A 20,018-nucleotide genomic window follows, 5' to 3' on the forward strand; every position below is an offset into this window, starting at 1 on the left:
AAACAGATTAGTCAGTTTGTACAAAAATACATTTTGGAAAAAAGAAATGGATTATTTTTTGACAAATGTTATATAGCGTTTTTTTCTTTAATTTTACAATGAGTTTAAGCCTCGTTATTTTATTGATCATTGAAATAGAGAAATAATAAGAAAGGATTGTGAGAACGGCAAGAGGGTGGGATCAAGTCAGATTTACACTCTCATATCCTGGGTGAGCACCTGGCGCACAAATTCTACTTGGATTTCTTACTTTTCCTATGCTTTGACAGTTTCATCCCACAGGCCATCTCCATCTGTAACACATAGTGTTCTTTACTGATCACTGTCCCTCAAACGATTCCTCCATCAGCTGTCAGAACATCTGGCCACATGCACGTCTGTCAATGTGAACGCAGATGAACCTCAAGGCCAAACGGTCCAGATGGTATTTGCATAGACACATACTTCTCTCTGACTGAATGAAGAGTGCAAGAAATAATTTTTTAACAAGGACATTATTGATGAAAAGTAACTTCAGCTGAAGAAAAAGCAGCTGCATTTCCAGGTTGTGCTTCACAAGCTTGTTCTTTTTCTTGACATTCTTTGAGCGAGAAGCAGCCTTTTGCTTCAGGGTTAAACGTCTTTTGATCTAAGTCTGTGATCTTATCTGTTCAGAAATTAAAAAAAAAGATTATTTGCTTTTGAGTCACTTTGTTCTTGTCACGCATTGATTTCTTTTGACTGACAGACACTGGCTGTCAGTGGCGGCTCCAGGATTTTTTTGTTGGGGGTGGGGGGGGGGGGGGGGGGGGGGGGGTTAACAGTTCAGAGGGGGAGCTAAAAAAACAAGTTTTTATATACAGCAGCTTAGAAAAAGGCACATTTTACTTTTTTTGTGGTATTAAACTTCTCACTTATTATACTAATGCCAACTGCCAAATATGACACTTACAAAGTAATATAATTTATGAACAAATATAGAAAAGTTTTTTTCCCCCAATTCAACAAAAACTATAATTAAAAAAAAAATATATATATATTTAAAAAAATTTTTTTTTTTTTTTTTTTTACAATTCATAAAACTATTTCCACACGGGCACACATTGCAGGTGATAACCTCCCCGTGCTGAAATTATTGGCCCGCGATAATTTGAGGATAATAAAATAGGCTATAGCTTACTCCTCATTGAAAACTCCTCATTGGTCCATTAATTTATACAATGAATTATAGGCCTATAATTAAAATTTTTTAACACTGCAGTCTTTAACACTGATTTTTAAAAATAACCTGTTTTATGCGAACTACGTTTATTTCTCATGTTTTTCACTGTATGAGCCAATAGAGAAATATTAAGGGAATAATTTTAGACGGTTATATACCGTTATCAGCATATGTTAGAGTAGAGTCGTCTCTCGTTGTCTCAGAGAGAATATGCGCCGTAAGCAAGTTTCTGATGGGGCTACAGCCCCGTCAACCCCGCCCTAGCACAAAATATGTACTACGTATAATAAATATTTTCATCTAAAAAATATTGGATGAAAATTAGAGGAATTATTCCATCAACTATATGATCTAATATGTTATCTATGTTCAAAAGGGTCGGTACGTTTTTTTGTAAGATTTTTTTTCTTCAACAACAATGCATTAAATTTATTAAATGTATAGTAAATACTTTTTCATTGTTTTTTTTTTGTTTTTTTAATCTCTCTCAAATAATTCTGTTCTTTTGAACTTTCTGTTCATCAAAGAATCCTGAAAAAATATCACACTCTCCACAAAAATATTAAGCAACTGCTTTCAACATTAATAATAATGGTTCTTGAGTATCAAATCTATCTGTCTCTCCGTCCTATCTATAATTTTTTTCCCTTCTCAAATGGGATTTAATTTTGTACCCTGTCTTTGGGGCTTGACTTCTTGGATCTTCTCATATCTGTTTAGATGGTGCGGTGTCTTTTGCTTTAGGATCCACTTATTTAGTGCCCAGTTGCTCAGATGGTGTCTTTTTCTTTTGTTTGCCCAGTGTTGGAACATCAGCAAGCAAGATTGGTGGTCTGCTGGTTGCCCCTTGTAATGGGTTCTCCTGAAAGTGGGTCTGCATTAGCAGTACTCCACCAGGTGATCCGATGGGAGATGAGACGGGGCTAAATCCCAGCACAGTCTCTTGTTCCTGTCCTTCCATTTGCAGCTGTATCGGCTGATTAGCAGCTACAGGGGCTCCATTAATCACATACATTGCTTGTTGTCCTTGGCTCAGAGTCGCCTGTGAAATGTTTCCGCTTTGGAGGATCAAACCTTCCGTCCCAGGGTTCCCATTTATTACATACAAACCCTGAGTGGGACTCTCAACAAAAACTGTGTTTGGTATTTGCTGCTCCATCAGGTAGAATAGAGGTTGCTGTTGCACAAAAAGCATCTCGCTTGCTTTGGCTCTTGGAAGCGTGGCTGATTTATTAACCGTCTCAACTTTGGTGACAGAGCTTTGTTGTACTTCTGGTGGAGGTTGGATGGTTTTGGTAACCTGGATGGTGCTAGTACTGATGGAGCTCTCGGTTTTGAAGCTGGTTTCAACCGATTTGTCTACTTGCTCAGTTTTGGGAGGGGGTACAGGAGGCTTTGGAGGGTGGCATAGTTCCGCTAATGTAAGGAACTTTGACCCTAGGTTGTTGAGGAACTCCAGGTCATCGTCAGACTCAAGGAGGCTGCAACGACCAACAGAGCCAGCCGGGGTGCCTTGACCCTCATACTCATACAACACAAGACCATCTGTCAGAGGAGGGTTCGCTGCAAGACATCTTGCTTTCTGCAAAAGAATCAAGTGAAAATTATGTCGTCATTTAATCAGCCTCATGCTATTCTAAACCTGTATACCCTTTTTTATTGAACACAAAATATGAATTTTTGAAGAATATCTTGCAGTCTCAAGAAAAGGAACAAAAGCTGTCACTGAGGAGATTTTCATCTTTGTACTCTTTTTACCCCTAAAAAGTGCATATTACGCTATGAAAGCATACATAAAGTGTATATAAATTTCGAAAACAAACATATTGCGAATTCATGGTGTTTCCATTAACCAATGTTATGTGACTAAACTGTAATTTTTTCCTCTCGCTACAAGTCATGGCAAAAGATGTTGATAGGTTTGTGTGTATTGCAGTCACCGCACAAGCCATTGTTTTTAATCTAAGGAGGTGCATGCATGTATCTTTAGTGAAGTAGCACGGGAAGCCACTTCTGGAAGGCTTCTGAAATGTGGCACAGCTGGTATAAACACAAACACTGATTAGAGTGGCCATGTCAGAGCCGTAATGCACCATGTACGTGTGCAGTGTAAATAATAAGTTTAATAAGAATTTATGGCAAGGAAAGCCCTTTATACTTGAGAGCAGCCACGTATGAGATGTTTCTTGGAGATTATAGTACATTAAAGAATGATAATATGATTTTTACATGGGAAAGGTGACCTGTTAATGTGAAAAAAAAACTCCATTGTAGTTTTGCGATATATTCCTTTTCGAATTGCCTGAAAAACCACCTCATGCGAGGATAAAAACGTTTTTGCAATACATGGGAGTTTTTGCCCAAATTGACATTTTTATTAGGGGTATTTTCAATTTCCAATTTCAATTTGCGCAATTTGAAGGGTATTGGAAACGTGGCTATTTAACGATAATCTTCCAGGCCAATGAGAGGCCAAAAAGGATAATTGATTCAGTGAGGTAAAATCAAGAACCATTTGTTACGTGTTGTTGTGTGAACTGGAAGTTTTGACCGTTTTTACTTCCGTATTGTGATGTACTTCCGAGAGAAACAGAAAAATAGAGGCATGGCTTGTTTTTTCTACTGCAAATTGATTGGATGAAGTAAAGTAGGCGTTTCATTCAGAAATTAACTGACCGTTGGAGGGGCATGGTTAAGGATGTCACGCTCATGCCCAAGCCGTAAAACTGACGTCATTAGAGAAGGCCCGTCATTTTAGAGGGGAGGAGCATTTTCAGATTTTGATTAAAGATTACCAAGACAACAATTTTATTCAGCGGTTTAACTTGCACGGATTAATTGTTAACATCAAGACCAGCAATGTGCAATAGTAAAGTAAATTAAGCCAATTTTGATTTCATGCCGACTTTAATAAATCATTCAGATTTGGTAAACTGAATCAGCTGATTCATTGAAAGGGGCTTGATCAATTTGTTAATTTGCTATTTTCATTTAAGTGCCAAAAAGAACTTGGACAGATGTTCATGAAAGAACAATCGAAAATTTTATTTGTTCCTCACGCAAAAGTTATTGTATTACTTCAGAAGACTTGGAATATGGTGCATAAGTTGCATATGGAATAATTTTATGATACTTTTATGCTTTTGCTTTGTCTTTTAGAGCTTGGCCAAGATCCCCTTTTGTGTTACTCTGAAGAAAAGTCATACAAATTCTTTGTATGAATTTAAATATAAATAAGTTCCTCAGAAAATGATTAATCTCATACCTGAGAGAAATATTCATTGAGAAAGGCATCTCCCACTGCCATATCCTCATAAATGTCTTGTTTTTCAAACGTGAGTGTTGTAGAGTAGAGAGCACTGTTGCGTTGGTTGGCTGTTGAAAAGGTGTTTTGCCGGGACCTAAATCTTTTGCTGTCAGTTTCTGTAAACCCTTCGTTTATTTCCTGGTTGAATGTTCTGCTTTCATTAGTGACACTTGCTTGAAAGGGCATTGAGGATACATTGTTGGATACATAGTTGGAAACTGTTCCATTCTTGAACAGTTGTTTTTGGTCTATTGCAGCAACAGGACTGCTGAGAAGAGGAACCTCCTACAGAACATACAAAATCTAATTCACATTATGTAAAACCAAAGTGTATTTTATGATATAAAACAAAGTTCTAATTTTAATTTTGCATCTGAATAAATTTTACCTTGTCCTCTCCTATGCCTTCAGTGTGATATGCAATTAGAGATTCTTTAGCATCAAAGGGTAAATCTGTGAATTCGGTCCCACGCTGGTAGAAGATCAGGAGGAAGGGTACCACTGAAAATGCAAGGAACAAAGAGTTTTTACAAGCACTATAAGGATGTCAAGCTGGATGAATGTGTTGCACACATGAATAACTTACACAGGAGCAAAGCTGCACCACTGAGGAACAAGCCAATGGCTGGTGTTCCTATTTTGAATGGTAAGCCACGCTGTGCAGCCAGTTTTGGCCCACACGAGCCTTTTTTCTCACAGCTGCAAACTTCTACCTCAAACTTTTGGTTGTCTGGACAGGCCAGACCCTGAGCATCCGAGACCTTCACTGTCACCTTGTACATGCCTGGCCACAAAGCCTCCAGTGCATGAAAGCTTACAGTTGTTCCTACAAATAAGAGAGACTTGTACTCTAGTAATTCATATACATTGCATTTGAGTGTTAGTTATACGTTTTAAGTGAAAAAAACCTGCTTCGTTTTACCGTTTATAGGCACCATATCCCATTTTCCCACACTTTCCTCTTCTATCAGAGCAAATTGATAAGGTGCTGCATTTGGATCAGCATCCTCATCGAAAGCTGTGACATTAACCACTTTATTATTATCACAAGTTTGATGGTAGTTGCTGGCCAGTGTGGGACAGTGATCATTCGAGTCCTCCACCTTTAATGCTATTGTCCCAGTCGCTGTCTTTGCTGGCACATCTACAATTTTAAGAAAAATATGGCAATATTTTAAGGGAAAATGTGTATCTATACCTATAAATAAATACATATTTAAATGACAATATTTAGATACTTATTAACATTTACATATTTACAGCATATTATTATTTAGTTTAGCTAGTAACCATTTCTATTTACATGAAAAGTACCCATCTGGAAAAAATAATATTTATTGTATTTACAAAATCCCTTGCAGGATTTTGTAAATAGTTGCAGGACTATTTGCAAAATAGGACTTGCAGTTCAAAATATTTTGAAAGATTTTCGAAAGAAGCTTAAAAGGTTTAAGTAGTTTCTTTCTGCTTTTTTGAACTAAATGTTTGGCATCCTGACAAATATTGGAGTTCATATTTAATTAATCATGTCATGGTCAGGAAACCTATAAAAAATGCTGATGCTTGCCTTGGGTCATGCAGATAATCTTTGCGAAGTAGGTTCCATTGACCAAAAACTTTGATTCTCGATCAGGAACCTTTGTCAGTTTAATCTCAGCAGTTTCCTCATCAATGGTTAGCCAGTTATCAGGATCATGACCTTTAGCATACCTGGATGTTCAATTAATGATGAAAACAATGACACAAAAATAACTGATCAAAGATTATTAGGCCTCTGTATAAACAAGAATAATGAAATCAATAAACTCAACAGTATCATTATTTACAAATAAAACCAATTAATATAAGTATCTCTCTCTATACATGTATATACAAGCATTAATACATACAGTATATACATTACCTTGAAAAACTGATCAAAGCTCACCTCACATTTTCAGCTGGTTCTCCAGTGTCACCATCCAAAGCAGCATACGTTCCAAGCACTATTGGGAACTCTTCATCATCTGGATCTTCTGACACTGGGAAGTCTTTCACCGAAGGTGAGAAGCTAGGACCATCAGGTAGGTTGTTTACACTGATCTTAACTGGGTAACCTTTCCCAGCTGGTTTTTTATCAGGCTCAGATCCAGGTTTACCAGATGGTTTAGAGCCAGGTTTTGTTCCAGGCTTGACACCAGGTGAGGGGCCGGGCTTGGCTCCGGGCTTAACTCCAGGCTTACCATCAGGTTTAAACCCAACATCACCACCTGCATCCACTCCCACATCCACTCCAGCACCGAGATCCAATCCAGCATCTACACCCAATCCAGCATCCAAATCCAGTCCTGCGTCTAGTCCCGCGTCCAGTCCTACTCCCAAACCTAAGCCTATTCCTAACCCTGCTCCTAAACCTGCTCCCGCCCCGGCCCCTGCTCCTAGGCCTGCACCAGCCCCTAAATCCTTGTCTACATTAACGTCCAGCTCTAAAGCACTTCCATTTATGAAAGGAGCTACATTGGAAATAACCAAACTGAGGTCTAATTCTTTTACCTTTTCAAAATCAACAGGCTTCAGAGAGGCAGATAGGCATGGAAAAGGAAAAAAGACAATTATATAAATAAGATTACATAATGTAGGCTATTTTAATATATCAAAGAAGTGTCTCTGAGTCAAAGACACATGACAAAAAAAAACTTTTTAATGTATATTTGACAAGTTCTTAAAAGAGCTTAACTTTTATACCATTTACAAGTTTCAATCTAATGACTTCAGTGGAAATATAATGTGGTGTAACTATCAAGTAATATTAATAACATTTTCTTACACCTTGATTACATATGAGAGTGTACGTTTCAATCATGTTTAAGTTTTAAAAAGTTTTTAAATATATTTGTTCTATTTATATTTAGTTATTTTCTCTGTGCTCATATTTTACAAAGTAAATAATTTTTTAATACATCATGAATTATTAATTCATAAACAATTATATGTTTGGGAAGTTATGCTACATGACAAAAGCATAATAGGCATGTTTAAATAATTCAGTCAGATTTTTTTTTTCATTATTTATTTAAGGAATAATAAATTATTCCAAACTACTAAAGATTTTCTTGTTCAAGAATTGCATCCCGAATAATTTTTTTCTTCTTTTTTTTTTTTTTTTTTTTTTTTTTTTTTTCATGATATCAGGACATTTTTACCATACTGACATTTTGTATGAATTGCAATTGTCTTTTTTTTTTCTTTTTTCTTTTTTATAAATTAACAGATAGGACAAATGTGTGTCATTGATCCCTCAACAAATAATATATGAAATTGTTATTATTTCCATAGTAAAGAAAAAATCATTTGCAGGTACCTTGACAAGTTTTAGAATTCCCTCATTCGTTTTAGGATCCGTTTCAATAGAGAAGAGATTGTCTTCATTTCCTTTATGGATATCAAACACTGCCAGCCAGTTATCAGTGAATTCCAGATCCTTGTCCAGTGCTTTAATTCTCATGACAACCACATCAATCACACCTTCATCAACACTGCCTGAATACTTACAGAGAAAAAGACACCAACTGATAAATACAATCCCTAATATAGTGCAAAAAAAAAAATAAAAATCCTGCAATTCACAGCTTGCAGGCAAATATATTTTAAGATCTTACCTCTTCTTTCTCAAGAGTGGGAACATTGTCATTAATATCCAAAATATGAATTTGCACTGTGCCTGTTCCTGTGTTGCCAGACGGAGCTCCGTTCATATCAACTCCCTGAACTATTAAAGTATATGTGTTGTGTCTCTGTAAAAGACAGTTGGTTATAAATCTAGATTTAAATGATCATGTTGCATTTTTCATAAACTTCTGAATGCCATGCATTCCCACATCAGTTACCTCTCGATCCAGGGTTTTCTCCTTCACATAGACTATCCCAGTTGTTTTATCGATGGAGAACATATGCCCGGATTCGGCTGGGGTTTGTCTTAATATACTGTATGCTATTTTGGAATTAAGAGTGTCTGGTTCATCCGCATCAGTAGCTTTTATTTGCACGACAGGTGCTCCTGTAGTTTCAGATGCACGATGACAGAAAAATGTGACATTACAATTTTTACCCTTATCTTACAGTATATACTTGATTGAAAAGTCTTATTTGAGCAGTAACTAACTAGTAAATAGTGTTGTATTATTAATTTGTAAACATTTAACCTGTAGAACAGAGAATTCTGTGAGTGCTTAAAGAATTTGGCAAACAGAAGAAAAAAAAAACAATATGGTAATAATTGCAACCCACCAATCTTGCTGCTTTCCCTCACAGATCCCCTTTGTTTTATGAATATTGGTGGGTTATCATTCTGGTCCTCAACTTTAATTTTCAGCTCAATGTTTTCCTCTGCTCTTGATCCGTTACGAAATTTTGCTATGCCAGTCAGCTACAGAAGAACAACAATGATGTGTGGATCAAGGTCTCTTAATTCAGTCATTATATCAACCATCTTCTAATTGAATTACCCGAGTGTGGAGCACAACTCACGTTGTAGAAGGATGTTTTCTCTCTGTCTAGCAGGCTGGTGACCCTAACATAGCCATTTTCAGGATTGATAACAAACAAGTTATAGGGTGCCTTGTCAGCGCCGTGACCTTTTAGTCCATATTCCACAATCTGCCAGTTAATATCTTTATCAGACCGGATCTAAAAAAAAAAAGCAAGACAATATTGAGAATGCCTGTGAATATTTAAATAAATTTAAATATGCAAATGAAAGGCATGGTCACATTATGCAAATATCAAGCGAAAAACATAGGCGGCAACCAGTTGGTTCAGATAGTGATGACTATCTTGAGCATTTAAAAATATGCAGATTGTGCTGGAATTTCTTTTGGATTTAGGTGTAAATCACATTTTTTTTATACATTGGACATTTTGCAGTTGCTGTATAGATGTTAAATAATGCAGTGGTCATAATTCAGTGGCCACGTATAAACCAAGCAGGCATATATTGATAAACGCACAAATCTGCATGTTGCATGTACCCCTGTCGCTTTATCATAAAGTCTCAATATTTGTGTCAATAACAGGCCATTATCCTGGTATGTCTTGATGAGGACCTTCTTGTCTTTTCTGAGGTATGAAAATGTTTTTTGTTTTTTTTACCTTTTAAAAAAATGTAATGCACTTAAACATACATTTTAAAATACTATGTAGGTAAGTGATACTATATGCACTTTTAATTTAAGCAAATTGAATTACAAGATATAAAGATTGTAGAATAATACCAGGTTTAACTAAAATACATTTTAAAAACTCTTATCATCTTTTATTTTGCTGAGTCTCAGGAGGACATATTGAGCAGTATGTAGGGCAGCTTATGAAACAGGTGAAAAGGTGAAGCTTCAAGAACCAGTAGATCCAGATCTCAAGTTTTTCAGATGATAGCACAAACAAGAGAAGATTGACATTAGGACCACCCAGTGCTAGCATGTTGTTGGGTTACCGTTATGTGCAGGGGGGGAGCTGTAAAATGCTTACTTTTGCCACAAAATCCTCTTTTGTGTAGTCAACATTCTCATAAAGTCTTGTTGGTGGAAGAATCCACTCTCGTTTTCTTCGATTAGATCTGCTGTTGGCTCTCGATGCCTAAAGAATAAGATTTTTTTAAAGTTAGACATTAAGTATATCCAATTCGTTGACATTACTTATTTACCATATATACAGTATTCTTATAATCCGTCTTTATGAAAAATGGTATTGTTATCAAAGGAAAGATAACATACACTTTCAGAAAAAAAGGTACAAAGCTGTCACTGACGAAAGTACTTATTAGTACCTTCAATAGACATCTTAGAACTTTAAAGTGTAGTCTATGTATTAGTACCTTTTGAGTGGGTGCCACCTTAGTGTAGGAAGAATATGCATCTAAATGCATATTCATGTGAAGATCTTTGAGATTTGTTCTTCCTACATTTTTTACCTTTTCATCCCTAGTCATGGGAATTTCATCTAGTCAAGTCAAGTCACCTTTACTTATATAGCGCTTTTTACAATGCAAATTGTGTCAAAGCACTGCACAATATCAAAACAAAAAAGGAAAATAATCTACAGTGTCAACTGTTGATGGCTGATGAAAATAGATAATAAATGCTGTTTTTCAAGTGTGTAAATGCTAACATGCATTACTGTAGCACTGGTGTACACCATGTGAAAGCAGTTTTCATGTGTCATTTTACATACTTTCTCTCTATGCTTGTAAAGGCTTTTGGGAATTATTTATGGCCTGCCATCACAGCACTCCAGGGATGTACGCATGAATGAACAGAATTGAAAAAGTCAGTTAAAATTGATCTGCTTGCTTAAAAACAACAGGTAATGCAGCCAATTTACCAAATTTATGCATTTTATATATACATACTGTAAACTGAACTAGGACACATCGTTCCAAGTATGTGCTGAGCTGACAGTAATGCTGTCTACTGTAGCATAGAGTGCAGGTTTAAACTTGAGACTATGCTGCCCGCAGGCATCTTTCATATTAACAAATACTACATGCTTCTGTCCTCCGGTGGTAAAATAACAAAAGGCCACAACAATTAGTGACTATAATGATACTCATTTTACTATTACAATGTAGTGGCTTGCTTTATAATATGCAAGGATATAACAATGTAAACACAAAATAATCTGGTCAAACTGAATTAATCAGACCAAACATATCAATTCAACACTCTCACGTTCAAAAGCTTGAAAAAATGAAATTGTTTCTGGTGAAAACAAAATAGTTTTAGGAGCAAATGTGACCAGAAACAGCAAGTGTGCAGAGTATGCATAGTATACTATCTGTACCTGCAATTATTACATTTTCTTAAATATGTGTGAAAGAAACACAATTGAGCTGAATATTCAATTTATTTCATGCCAAAACACAGTTTGGTGTCACTTACCACAATTCTGCACAGCACCAGGACCAAACATATTCGTCCAAGCCAAACGGGAGCCATGAGAGCTGTAGGTCAGATGTAAGCAGTCAGTCCTTGTTTCTCGTATCTTCTCTTGTCTCAGTCGTGACCTGTTGATCAGAGCTGTGCTTGTGTAGAGGGGTGGAAATGGGGGGCAGGTTACTGATCACTTTTTGGGTGGGGCATCTGAAAGAGCACTTTCTCTTGTACACACCCAGGCGTGAGACTCTTCTGCTGTGGAGGAGCCCCCTACCACCTCTCTTTCCACCCTTCGCTTTTATTCCTTCTTTGAATAAAGTAAGCACTAAATTCACATATCCCAATTTCATTTTATATCAAGGAAGGTAATGCAAAAGATTTAAATTGTAAACTCAAGATATAGTGACTGTGACAGCTGTATGTGAGATTGTGTAAGTGTGCGTGAACATGAAAACTATTGTGTACGTCCCCAGTAAGTATTTAGACACTTAAACTTAAAATGTAGGAATTTTATTGCGTACATCGGAAAAAAATCAACCAAACGTATACATTTTTGGAGTCATTTTTGCTATGACTTTTAAGCAAGGTGATATTTAAAGGGTGCATGAAGTCAGTTCTCCTCAAGTTCACAAGATGTCCTATTAGAGGCACCAGAGGTGTATAGAATCACATTACCTATCAACATGTTCACAAAATACACAAAGTGTCACAGTACTTTGTATTGAGCAGTTTTATCATTAGAATGCGGACAAACCTCTTTTTGTAAGTTGTTTTGACTGAAAAGCAATATTTCATTCAGTCATTTGGCTTGAAATGTTGATACATTATGCAAAAACATGTATACAATTTTTAGTGTACCTTATGTGTTCAAATACTTTTCAGATCCATTAAATAGACTGGCAACACTTTAAAGAACTTTGACAATTCATCTGTGCTACAAGTTCATGTGCTACACCTCTCACCGAAATGCAATCCGCCCCAAGCAAAACATAAACAATAAGCAAACACCTGACCAGGGGTGCGGTTTCAAAAAGCATCGTTAGTTCCATTGAACTTTGTTGGTAACGATGGAACTTGCGACCATAGTTGCTTTTGGGAAACACACCCCAGTGTGGTAAAAACATTAAATACAGTTTCATACCACTACATGGTGTGAATCACAAAACATCACTCTAGCCATAATATGTGTAATATTATTTTTAATATTTAGAATTGTTTTTGTATTTACTGCTTTTATAGTGGTGCAGCAGTAACAATAGAGGTAAAAGCTTCTGAATGTACAGCTATGCAATGCACAACACACATCATTAGTGCACATTAAACCTTGAGTAATTATTTGAATAAATGAATAAGATTTTTGCCTAATTAAGCATAAAAATCTAATTATTTATCCTTATCTAGGTTACATAAGAATTTCATGGACTGCTCTTTAGTCATTATAACTTTATTCTTGCTCACCCCAACATTCTGTTCTTGAAATGGCTTAAAGAGTAAAACACCACATGTATTTAGTCTTTGTAACTACTGAAAAAATATTACCACACACGACAACATTGTTTCAAAAACACAGAATGACCATTTTACAAACAACTTAACATTAACTTAACTGTTTTTAACTACAGAGTATTAAACCACAGTCGTACCTTCACTAATGACAAAAATCCCAAGAGAAACCACATTTTAAAATACTGAAAGAAATATTAAATACAGTAGTATGAATTCCACAGGACATAACAGACTCCTTCCTACTGTTCACAGTAATGCAAATACAATGGAACACTAATTTTGAACCAATCACACTGATTATGTAGCATTTAAATTAATTATAAAGATTTTATTCCTGTAAATCCTGTAATAAAATTGTATTATATTTAATATAAACAGAGTATACCATATCAAATTTTTTTTTTTTTTTTTTTTTTTTTCAGTTGTTGTTAAATTATGTAATGTTAATCAAGTTATTCATTGCCCTATAAAATGTCTAATTTGTTAACTTTTTCTTTGAAATCGTATCTGTACATTTAAGATGTAAAACATAAAGTGCAACGTGTTTAACAATATTGGCCTTGAAATAGGTTCAGACCTCCCAGGCCAAGTAAATATTGAAAATTTTACAATTTTTAAAAATGCTCATGCTCACTTATTCTTGTCATTTTAATATGGAATACTTTTAATTCATAATGCTTAAAATAGTTTCTGTGCTTCTCTGCGAACAATCCGACCCTGAGAATTAATGAGATATTAATGGCACTAGACCAAAATTAGATCACTGCTCAACGTTCAGCTGTCCTTTAGATTTTGGCATCATAACCAATGAAGTCAGAACTCTGGATGGTGTAGAATGGAATAACTGTCTGTTTGCTGCCTGAGGAAGTTCCATTGGACTAAGTACTCCTGGACTCATAGCAAGTGGAAGCTGACTTGAACCCTCTAGAATTGTGACCACTAACCAATGGTCTACTCTGTCCATCTTTCCCTGATTCAATGTTCTGAACACTTGGCAAGAGACCGTTTACCAATACCTGTCCAGTTGCAACGTGAGGCAGTCTCACTAGGTTTGGAGTTCCTGCGCTCATAGACACAGGATACTGATCTGGGCCTGCAACCAGTAAATTACCTCCACCAATAGGAGCCTCTAAAATAGAATGACCACTAACCAGTAGTCTACTCTCTCCACCTTCTTTTGAAACACTCTGGTAAGGAGCACTTATTAATAGCTGGTTGTTTACCTGACCATTTGCCATTTGAGGCACTGTCACTAAGTTTGGAGTTCCTGGGCCTCCAATCAATACATTGCTTCCATTGACAGGGCTTTCTACAGTTGTTACTGTCCCTTCATTTTGTGCACTGGAAAGGGTGCCATCAACCACTGTTTGGTTCATAAGTACCATTCCCCTCAACTCTTGAGAACTTACTGGGTAAAGTAGCTGAGGGCTCATGGGACGATGACTTAGACATAGACCTCCAGCGAATACTTTACCTTCGTTTGCTGAACCATCTATAAAAGTTACTCTACCCTGCCCGCTCTCTCCTGATACAACCGATTCCACGGGTACTCTTAACATTTGTAGCGAACCAATTCCATCTAGTTGTTGCTGTGGCATCATTACAAGGTTTGGAGTTGGTGAAAAGCTCTGAATTTCAGCAGGATTAACTTCACCTAAACCTTCAGTAATCATGACTGGACTTTGAAGTCCACTTTGTGAGTACAAGACTGAATCACCAAAGATGTTGTTTGCTAGAACAGCCTGTTGTCCACTACCTAAATATGCAAGTGTATGGCTGTTACCTTGAGTCAGAATTCTCTCAGCTTCTAGAGTTCCATTAATTATGTACATTCTTTGCCCAAGCCCATCCTCTGACAGCAAAACATTGCTTGGCATTGGCTGGTTGAATCCATAGAGCATAGGCTCCTGTATGACAATCTCCTGATTAGGTGCAGGTTGGACAAGTGGTGATTTAACGGTTATCTCCTCAGGACTGGGCTGGATGATGTTGGTCACGTGACTTGAAGATGCAGCTGTGTTTGGTGTTGTCTCGACAGGATTAGCAATAACTTTTGGGTCAGTCTGTCTGAATCCACACACCTCAGCCAAGGTGTTGAACTTCGAACCCAGGTTGTTCAAGAACTCCAGATCATCATTAGACTCGATGAAGCTCCCAACTGAACTGGTAACGGATCCTTCACCCTCATAATCATAGTTTTTCAGTCCTTGCTTTGGAGAATCATTCTCCGATATATACCTGGATTTCTGGAAAAGAATGGGGAGAAGTGTCATTTCAAGTGTCATACTTGTAATTTCATTGTGTTACACCCAAAAATGAAAGTTCTTTTATCATTGACTCATGTTGCTCCAAATCTGTGTCTTGCTTTCTTCTGTGGTTATCCGAGATGTAGATGAGTTTGTTTATTGTTCTGAACAGACTTGGAGAAATTTAGCGATACGTCATCACTTGCACACCAATTGATCCTCTGCAGTGAATGGGTGCCGTCAGAATGAGTCCAAACAGCTGATAAAAACTTCATAATAATCCACAAGTAATCCACACAGCAGCAGCCAATCAATTAACATTTTCTAAAGCAAAAAGCTGTGTTTGTATAATAATCAAATCCATCAAGGCATTTTAACTTTAAACCATCACTTCTGGCCAAAATACATAATCCATAGAGCTCATAAATCCATAATAATACTTCCTCCAGTAAAAAAGTCCATCCCATGTTGTCCTCTCATATTAAAATCCACCTACATATTTAGAACTGTGTTGGCCTGCTTGATCTGTGCATATTTCTCTCCTGTTGCCAGTTGCATAAAAGATTTAGACTAGTCTTAAAAGTAAATCATGTTATTCTTTTCTTTAAGATGGTCAATTTTTGAAATTCAGTTACATAAAAACTTGACTTAAAAAAGTTGACTCAAAAATACCAGACTGATTACCCCTTGGTTAACTGCTAGTTGGTCAAACTAGTTTTTAAGACACTGTCTTAACTTTATAATAATAGAGGCTAATATTTTTTATATTATTAAAATAATATTTTTAATATAATTAATAGAGGCTAAGTTTATGCAACTGGCCCCTGATTCAGGTGAGATGAGTTTGATGACTCATAGTTTAGCTGGAAGCAATGGTATAAAGAATAGTTTTTATTAGAAACACGTAGCTTGGATTTTTGTATGTCTTTATGAGCTGTTTGAACTCTCATTCTGATGGCACCCATTTACTGCAGAGGATCTATTGGTGAGCAAGTAATGTAATGCTAAATTTCTCCAAACCTGTTTGGATGAAGAAACAAACTCTTCTAAATCTTGGGTGACCTGAGTGAGCGTACATTTTCTGCAAATGTTTTTTTTTTTTTTTCAAATGTAAAAAAAATCACATACTTGTTCAAAGTGTTTTTTTAGGAATGCGTCAAACAAGACTTCTTCTTTTTGCCACCTTGCACAGTTTTCCATGTTCACGTCATAGTACAACCCTTCAAATGTACTTTCCTGCATCATTCCTGCCATTTTAGAACTGTTATTTACAGCCTGGTTTGACCAGGGGAACTGAAATTCATCCAGTAGGATATTAGAATTAGCTTCTTCCATTCTTAATTTTTCTTTGGGAAATTTTATTTCATTACTGCCTTTATTATAGAGTGTTGGTGGGATGCTCATCGCAAGAACATCCTGCAAGAGAAACAGAATCAGTTATCACATTATAGAAGTGTTTTGGGCTTTCACTTGTCCCCTCAGAATATAATCAGAAGCTGTGCAAGATCATGAAGGGATTTTTTTTTTTACCCCTTCTATTCCTTTTCCTTCTCCTTCTGTGTGATAGGAGATAAGATGTTGCTTGGTTTCAAATGGCAAATCAATAAAATGTCCAGGATTCCCACAATCACATTTTATTACGGCCACGAGCGCCACTAAAAATGAGAAACAGACAAACAAATACACATTAGATGTATGTCTGTTTTACAATGTTGCCACTAATAATAAGTTTACAGTGATAGACCACAGCAAAGTAAACATCATGCTCACAGATTAGGCAGAAGAATCCGAGAATCAATAAACTTATTCCTGCTGCTCCAAAATTGGCTGATATAGTGCGTACTGCAGCCACTTTTGAAGCACAAAACGTTCCATCAGAGCAAGTGCAAACCACTAAACGGAGGACTTGCTCATCAGGGCAGGCCAGTCCTTGCTTGTCTCTGATTTCCATAGTAACTTCATAAAAACCAGGCCATAAGTCACCTTCAGCAAGCAGTGAAGCACTTGTATCTGAAGAGGTGACAAACAGTAAGAGACTTGACTATTATGTCACTTTCTACTCAAAAGTGAACAAGAATGGTTATTATCTACTGTATATGTGGCGTGATTGTTTCATTTTATAGTAAATAACAAAAACATGCTTAGATCAAGACGACAGTGTACATTTGTTGAACTTTTTTCATCATTCAGACCCTTGCAAATAAATAATATTATTATCTGTATGGTATTACCATTTATTCTCTGCAGGCTCCATTTGTCCTTTGTCTTCTCTTGTATCAAACTGAACTCTAGTGGAGCTCCGTTGGGATCTGAATCTTCATCTTCTGCTGTGACATTGACTACTTTGGTATCACTGCAGACAGTCTGCACATTATTAAGGAGTTTGGGGCAGTTATCATTCAGGTCCTCCACCTGCAAAGCTATAGTCCCTGTAGACGTCTGAGAGGGCAGTTCTAAAATGTATAACAAACACAAAACATGTTACAGTTAACCTTCTTAAATCATCTTTTACTTTTTGACATGTACACTCCTTCACTACTGTTTAAAAAGCATCCCAGGTTGCACATCATGAAGTTGAACAAATCATACAGTGTGCAAAGCGTGGTGACGGTACTATTTCTCTAAATTGTCAATAATGCTAATGAAAGGTGTGTCCAAACATTTGACTAGCAGTGTAAATGTTCCCAACATAATGCTCCGACTTGTTGTTCATACTAACCATCTGTAATGCAGAGAATCTTGGCATAGTAGGTTCCATTAACCAGAAATGGAGACTCACGATCTGGTACCTTGTTCAATTTTATCTCAGCCGTGTCCGTGTCAATCGAAATCCAGTTGTCAGGGTCATATCCCTTTGCATATCTAAACAAACATGGACCATTACATCATTGCCATTTTAAACTCTACATTTGGTTTAGCAATTTGAAGGTTTGAAGATTGTGAATAGTTATAAACCTCAAATATAATAATCAATCAAATATAGTAAAACAGCATAATGTCAATGTGTATTAATGCTTCTAAACTCATTATATGCATGGCTTGAATTATGTACTGCATATTTGAAATTTGTAAAGTCTTGAAACTGACTTTTTTTCAACAAATGATTGGATAACACTTACTTGACTTTTTCTGCTGTTTTGCCTGTGTCTTCTTCTGTAGCAGTGTAGGTGTCTATTACCCTTGGAAAATTATTTTTGGTGTCTTCAGATACAGATATAGGCTTGATCTTTGGCCTGAACTTTGGGCCTTCTGGTTTGTTTTTGACATCGATCTTCACCAAGTATGTCTTTTGCTTGCTTGCTCCAGAAGATCCAGCTCCACCGCCTGCTCCAGAAGATCCAGCTCCACCGCCTGCTCCAGAAGCTCCAGCTCCACCGCCTGCTCCAGAAGATCCAGCTCCACCACCTGCTCCTGCTCCACTCACTAGAGGTGCTCCTTGAGGAGCTTTGTTTGCAACAACTAGGTTCAGTTTCATATCAGATGCTGACTCAAAGTCAACAGGCTAGAGGAGAGAACAAGGTGCAATTGGTTATTCCAAAAAACCTTGAAACAAATATGTAAACAGCACACCCTTATTACATTTCAGCCCTGATCTCCTTGCTTCCATAACATGAACTTCTTAGAACTGTGTACAAAATAAGCACTGACCTTGTTCAGGTACAAAACACCCATATTTGTCTTTGGATCAGTTACAATAGAGAAACGTCCATCCTCGTTCCCTGAGATTATTGTAAATTCGGCCAACCAATTGTCTGTCCTCTCTTCATCGCTATCCAGTGCCTGGATCGTCAAAACCTCAACAGGTGCCTCATTCTCATCAATACTTGCTGAAAACTGTGAACCCAGAAAAAAAAAAAAAAGGATTTTTTCCTTGAGCATGTATTATTGAACTTTTTCGCATACTGCAGCATTTAATTGAGAGGAATACCCTTGAGAAAAAGAAGTCCACATACTTTTAAGCATACTTAAAAAGTACTTAAATATAGCTAAAATAAAATAGTAAAGAATACACTTAAAGGGATAGTTCACCAAAATGAAATGAAATGAAAATTCTGTCATTAATTACTCACCCTCATGTCATTCCAAACCTGTAAGACCTTTGTTCATCTTCAGATTAAGATATTTTAAGATAATTAAGATATTTATGATGAATTGATGAATTTCGAGAGCTTGTACTTTACAGCAAAGCTTTTAATTTGACATAAGTACAATGTTCAAAGTTTTTTAATTGTGTGAAAGTATACGTTCTTTAAATACACTTTTATTTCATTAATATTACGTTAACTGCAGCTTAAAAATATATATCTTTTAAAAAAATAAAGAAGATTGAAGGACACTACAAGTACACAATGAATACAGTTAATTCTTTTTCACAAGGGTATTTAAAAAAAAGACTATTAATGTCAAAATTGTGACCTCCTCACTATTTAGGATACATTATCCAATGTATATAGTCACCTCATCCTTCTCCAAAGTAGGAATGTTGTCATTGACATCCAGGATATCTATCAACACAGTAGCTGTAGCAGAATTTCCTCCAGGACTTCCATACATGTCAGCAGCTTGCACCGTAAGAACAAAAGACCTGTGTTCCTGTTCAAGAGAATAGGAACATGAAAATCCAAACTGTTTGGTGGTAACTTTTGAAGCTACCGAGTCCGACACACAAACACACAATCAAATATCAGTATAAATGGTAACAAATACCTCTCTGTTAAGTGCTGGGTTGTTCACAGAGATTGTTCCACTGTCTTTTTGAACAGCAAAGAAAAGCGTCCCATCATTTGGCTCTTGCTTGATCAAGCTGTATGCTATCTTAGTGTGAGGAGTGTTTGGCTCATCTGCATCTTTGG

General features: G+C 36.5%; 2 protein-coding genes across 2 annotated transcripts; both read right to left on the reverse strand.

The window, feature by feature from the left end:
* Positions 1-1,952: 1,952 nt before the first annotated feature.
* Positions 1,953-11,476, reverse strand: LOC306844204 (desmoglein-2.1-like; the record flags this gene model as incomplete). The annotated part of the gene is made up of 14 exons (XM_079376164.1): positions 1,953-2,783; positions 4,467-4,793; positions 4,897-5,009; positions 5,095-5,334; positions 5,431-5,652; positions 6,076-6,218; positions 6,436-7,058; positions 7,849-8,034; positions 8,147-8,281; positions 8,375-8,544; positions 8,775-8,913; positions 9,015-9,173; positions 10,011-10,118; positions 11,420-11,476. The coding sequence occupies 14 exons, from the start codon at positions 11,474-11,476 to the stop codon at positions 1,953-1,955; spliced, it is 3,453 nt and encodes a 1,150-aa protein (XP_079232290.1).
* A 1,862-nt stretch (positions 11,477-13,338) lies between these two features.
* On the reverse strand, positions 13,339-18,655 carry dsg2.2 (desmoglein 2, tandem duplicate 2). Its single transcript, XM_079376214.1, has 7 exons — positions 18,285-18,655; positions 17,885-18,027; positions 17,397-17,618; positions 16,936-17,175; positions 16,696-16,820; positions 16,294-16,581; positions 13,339-15,165 (listed from the first exon to the last, which is right to left on the reverse strand). Exons 1-7 carry the CDS (start codon positions 18,638-18,640, stop codon positions 13,798-13,800), a joined length of 2,742 nt encoding a protein of 913 aa, XP_079232340.1. The 5' UTR covers positions 18,641-18,655; the 3' UTR covers positions 13,339-13,797.
* Positions 18,656-20,018: the final 1,363 nt, after the last annotated feature.

This window comes from Barbus barbus (genome assembly GCF_936440315.1).
Source record: "Barbus barbus genome assembly, chromosome: 24".
In the NCBI taxonomy this organism is placed as follows: domain Eukaryota; kingdom Metazoa; phylum Chordata; class Actinopteri; order Cypriniformes; family Cyprinidae; genus Barbus; species Barbus barbus.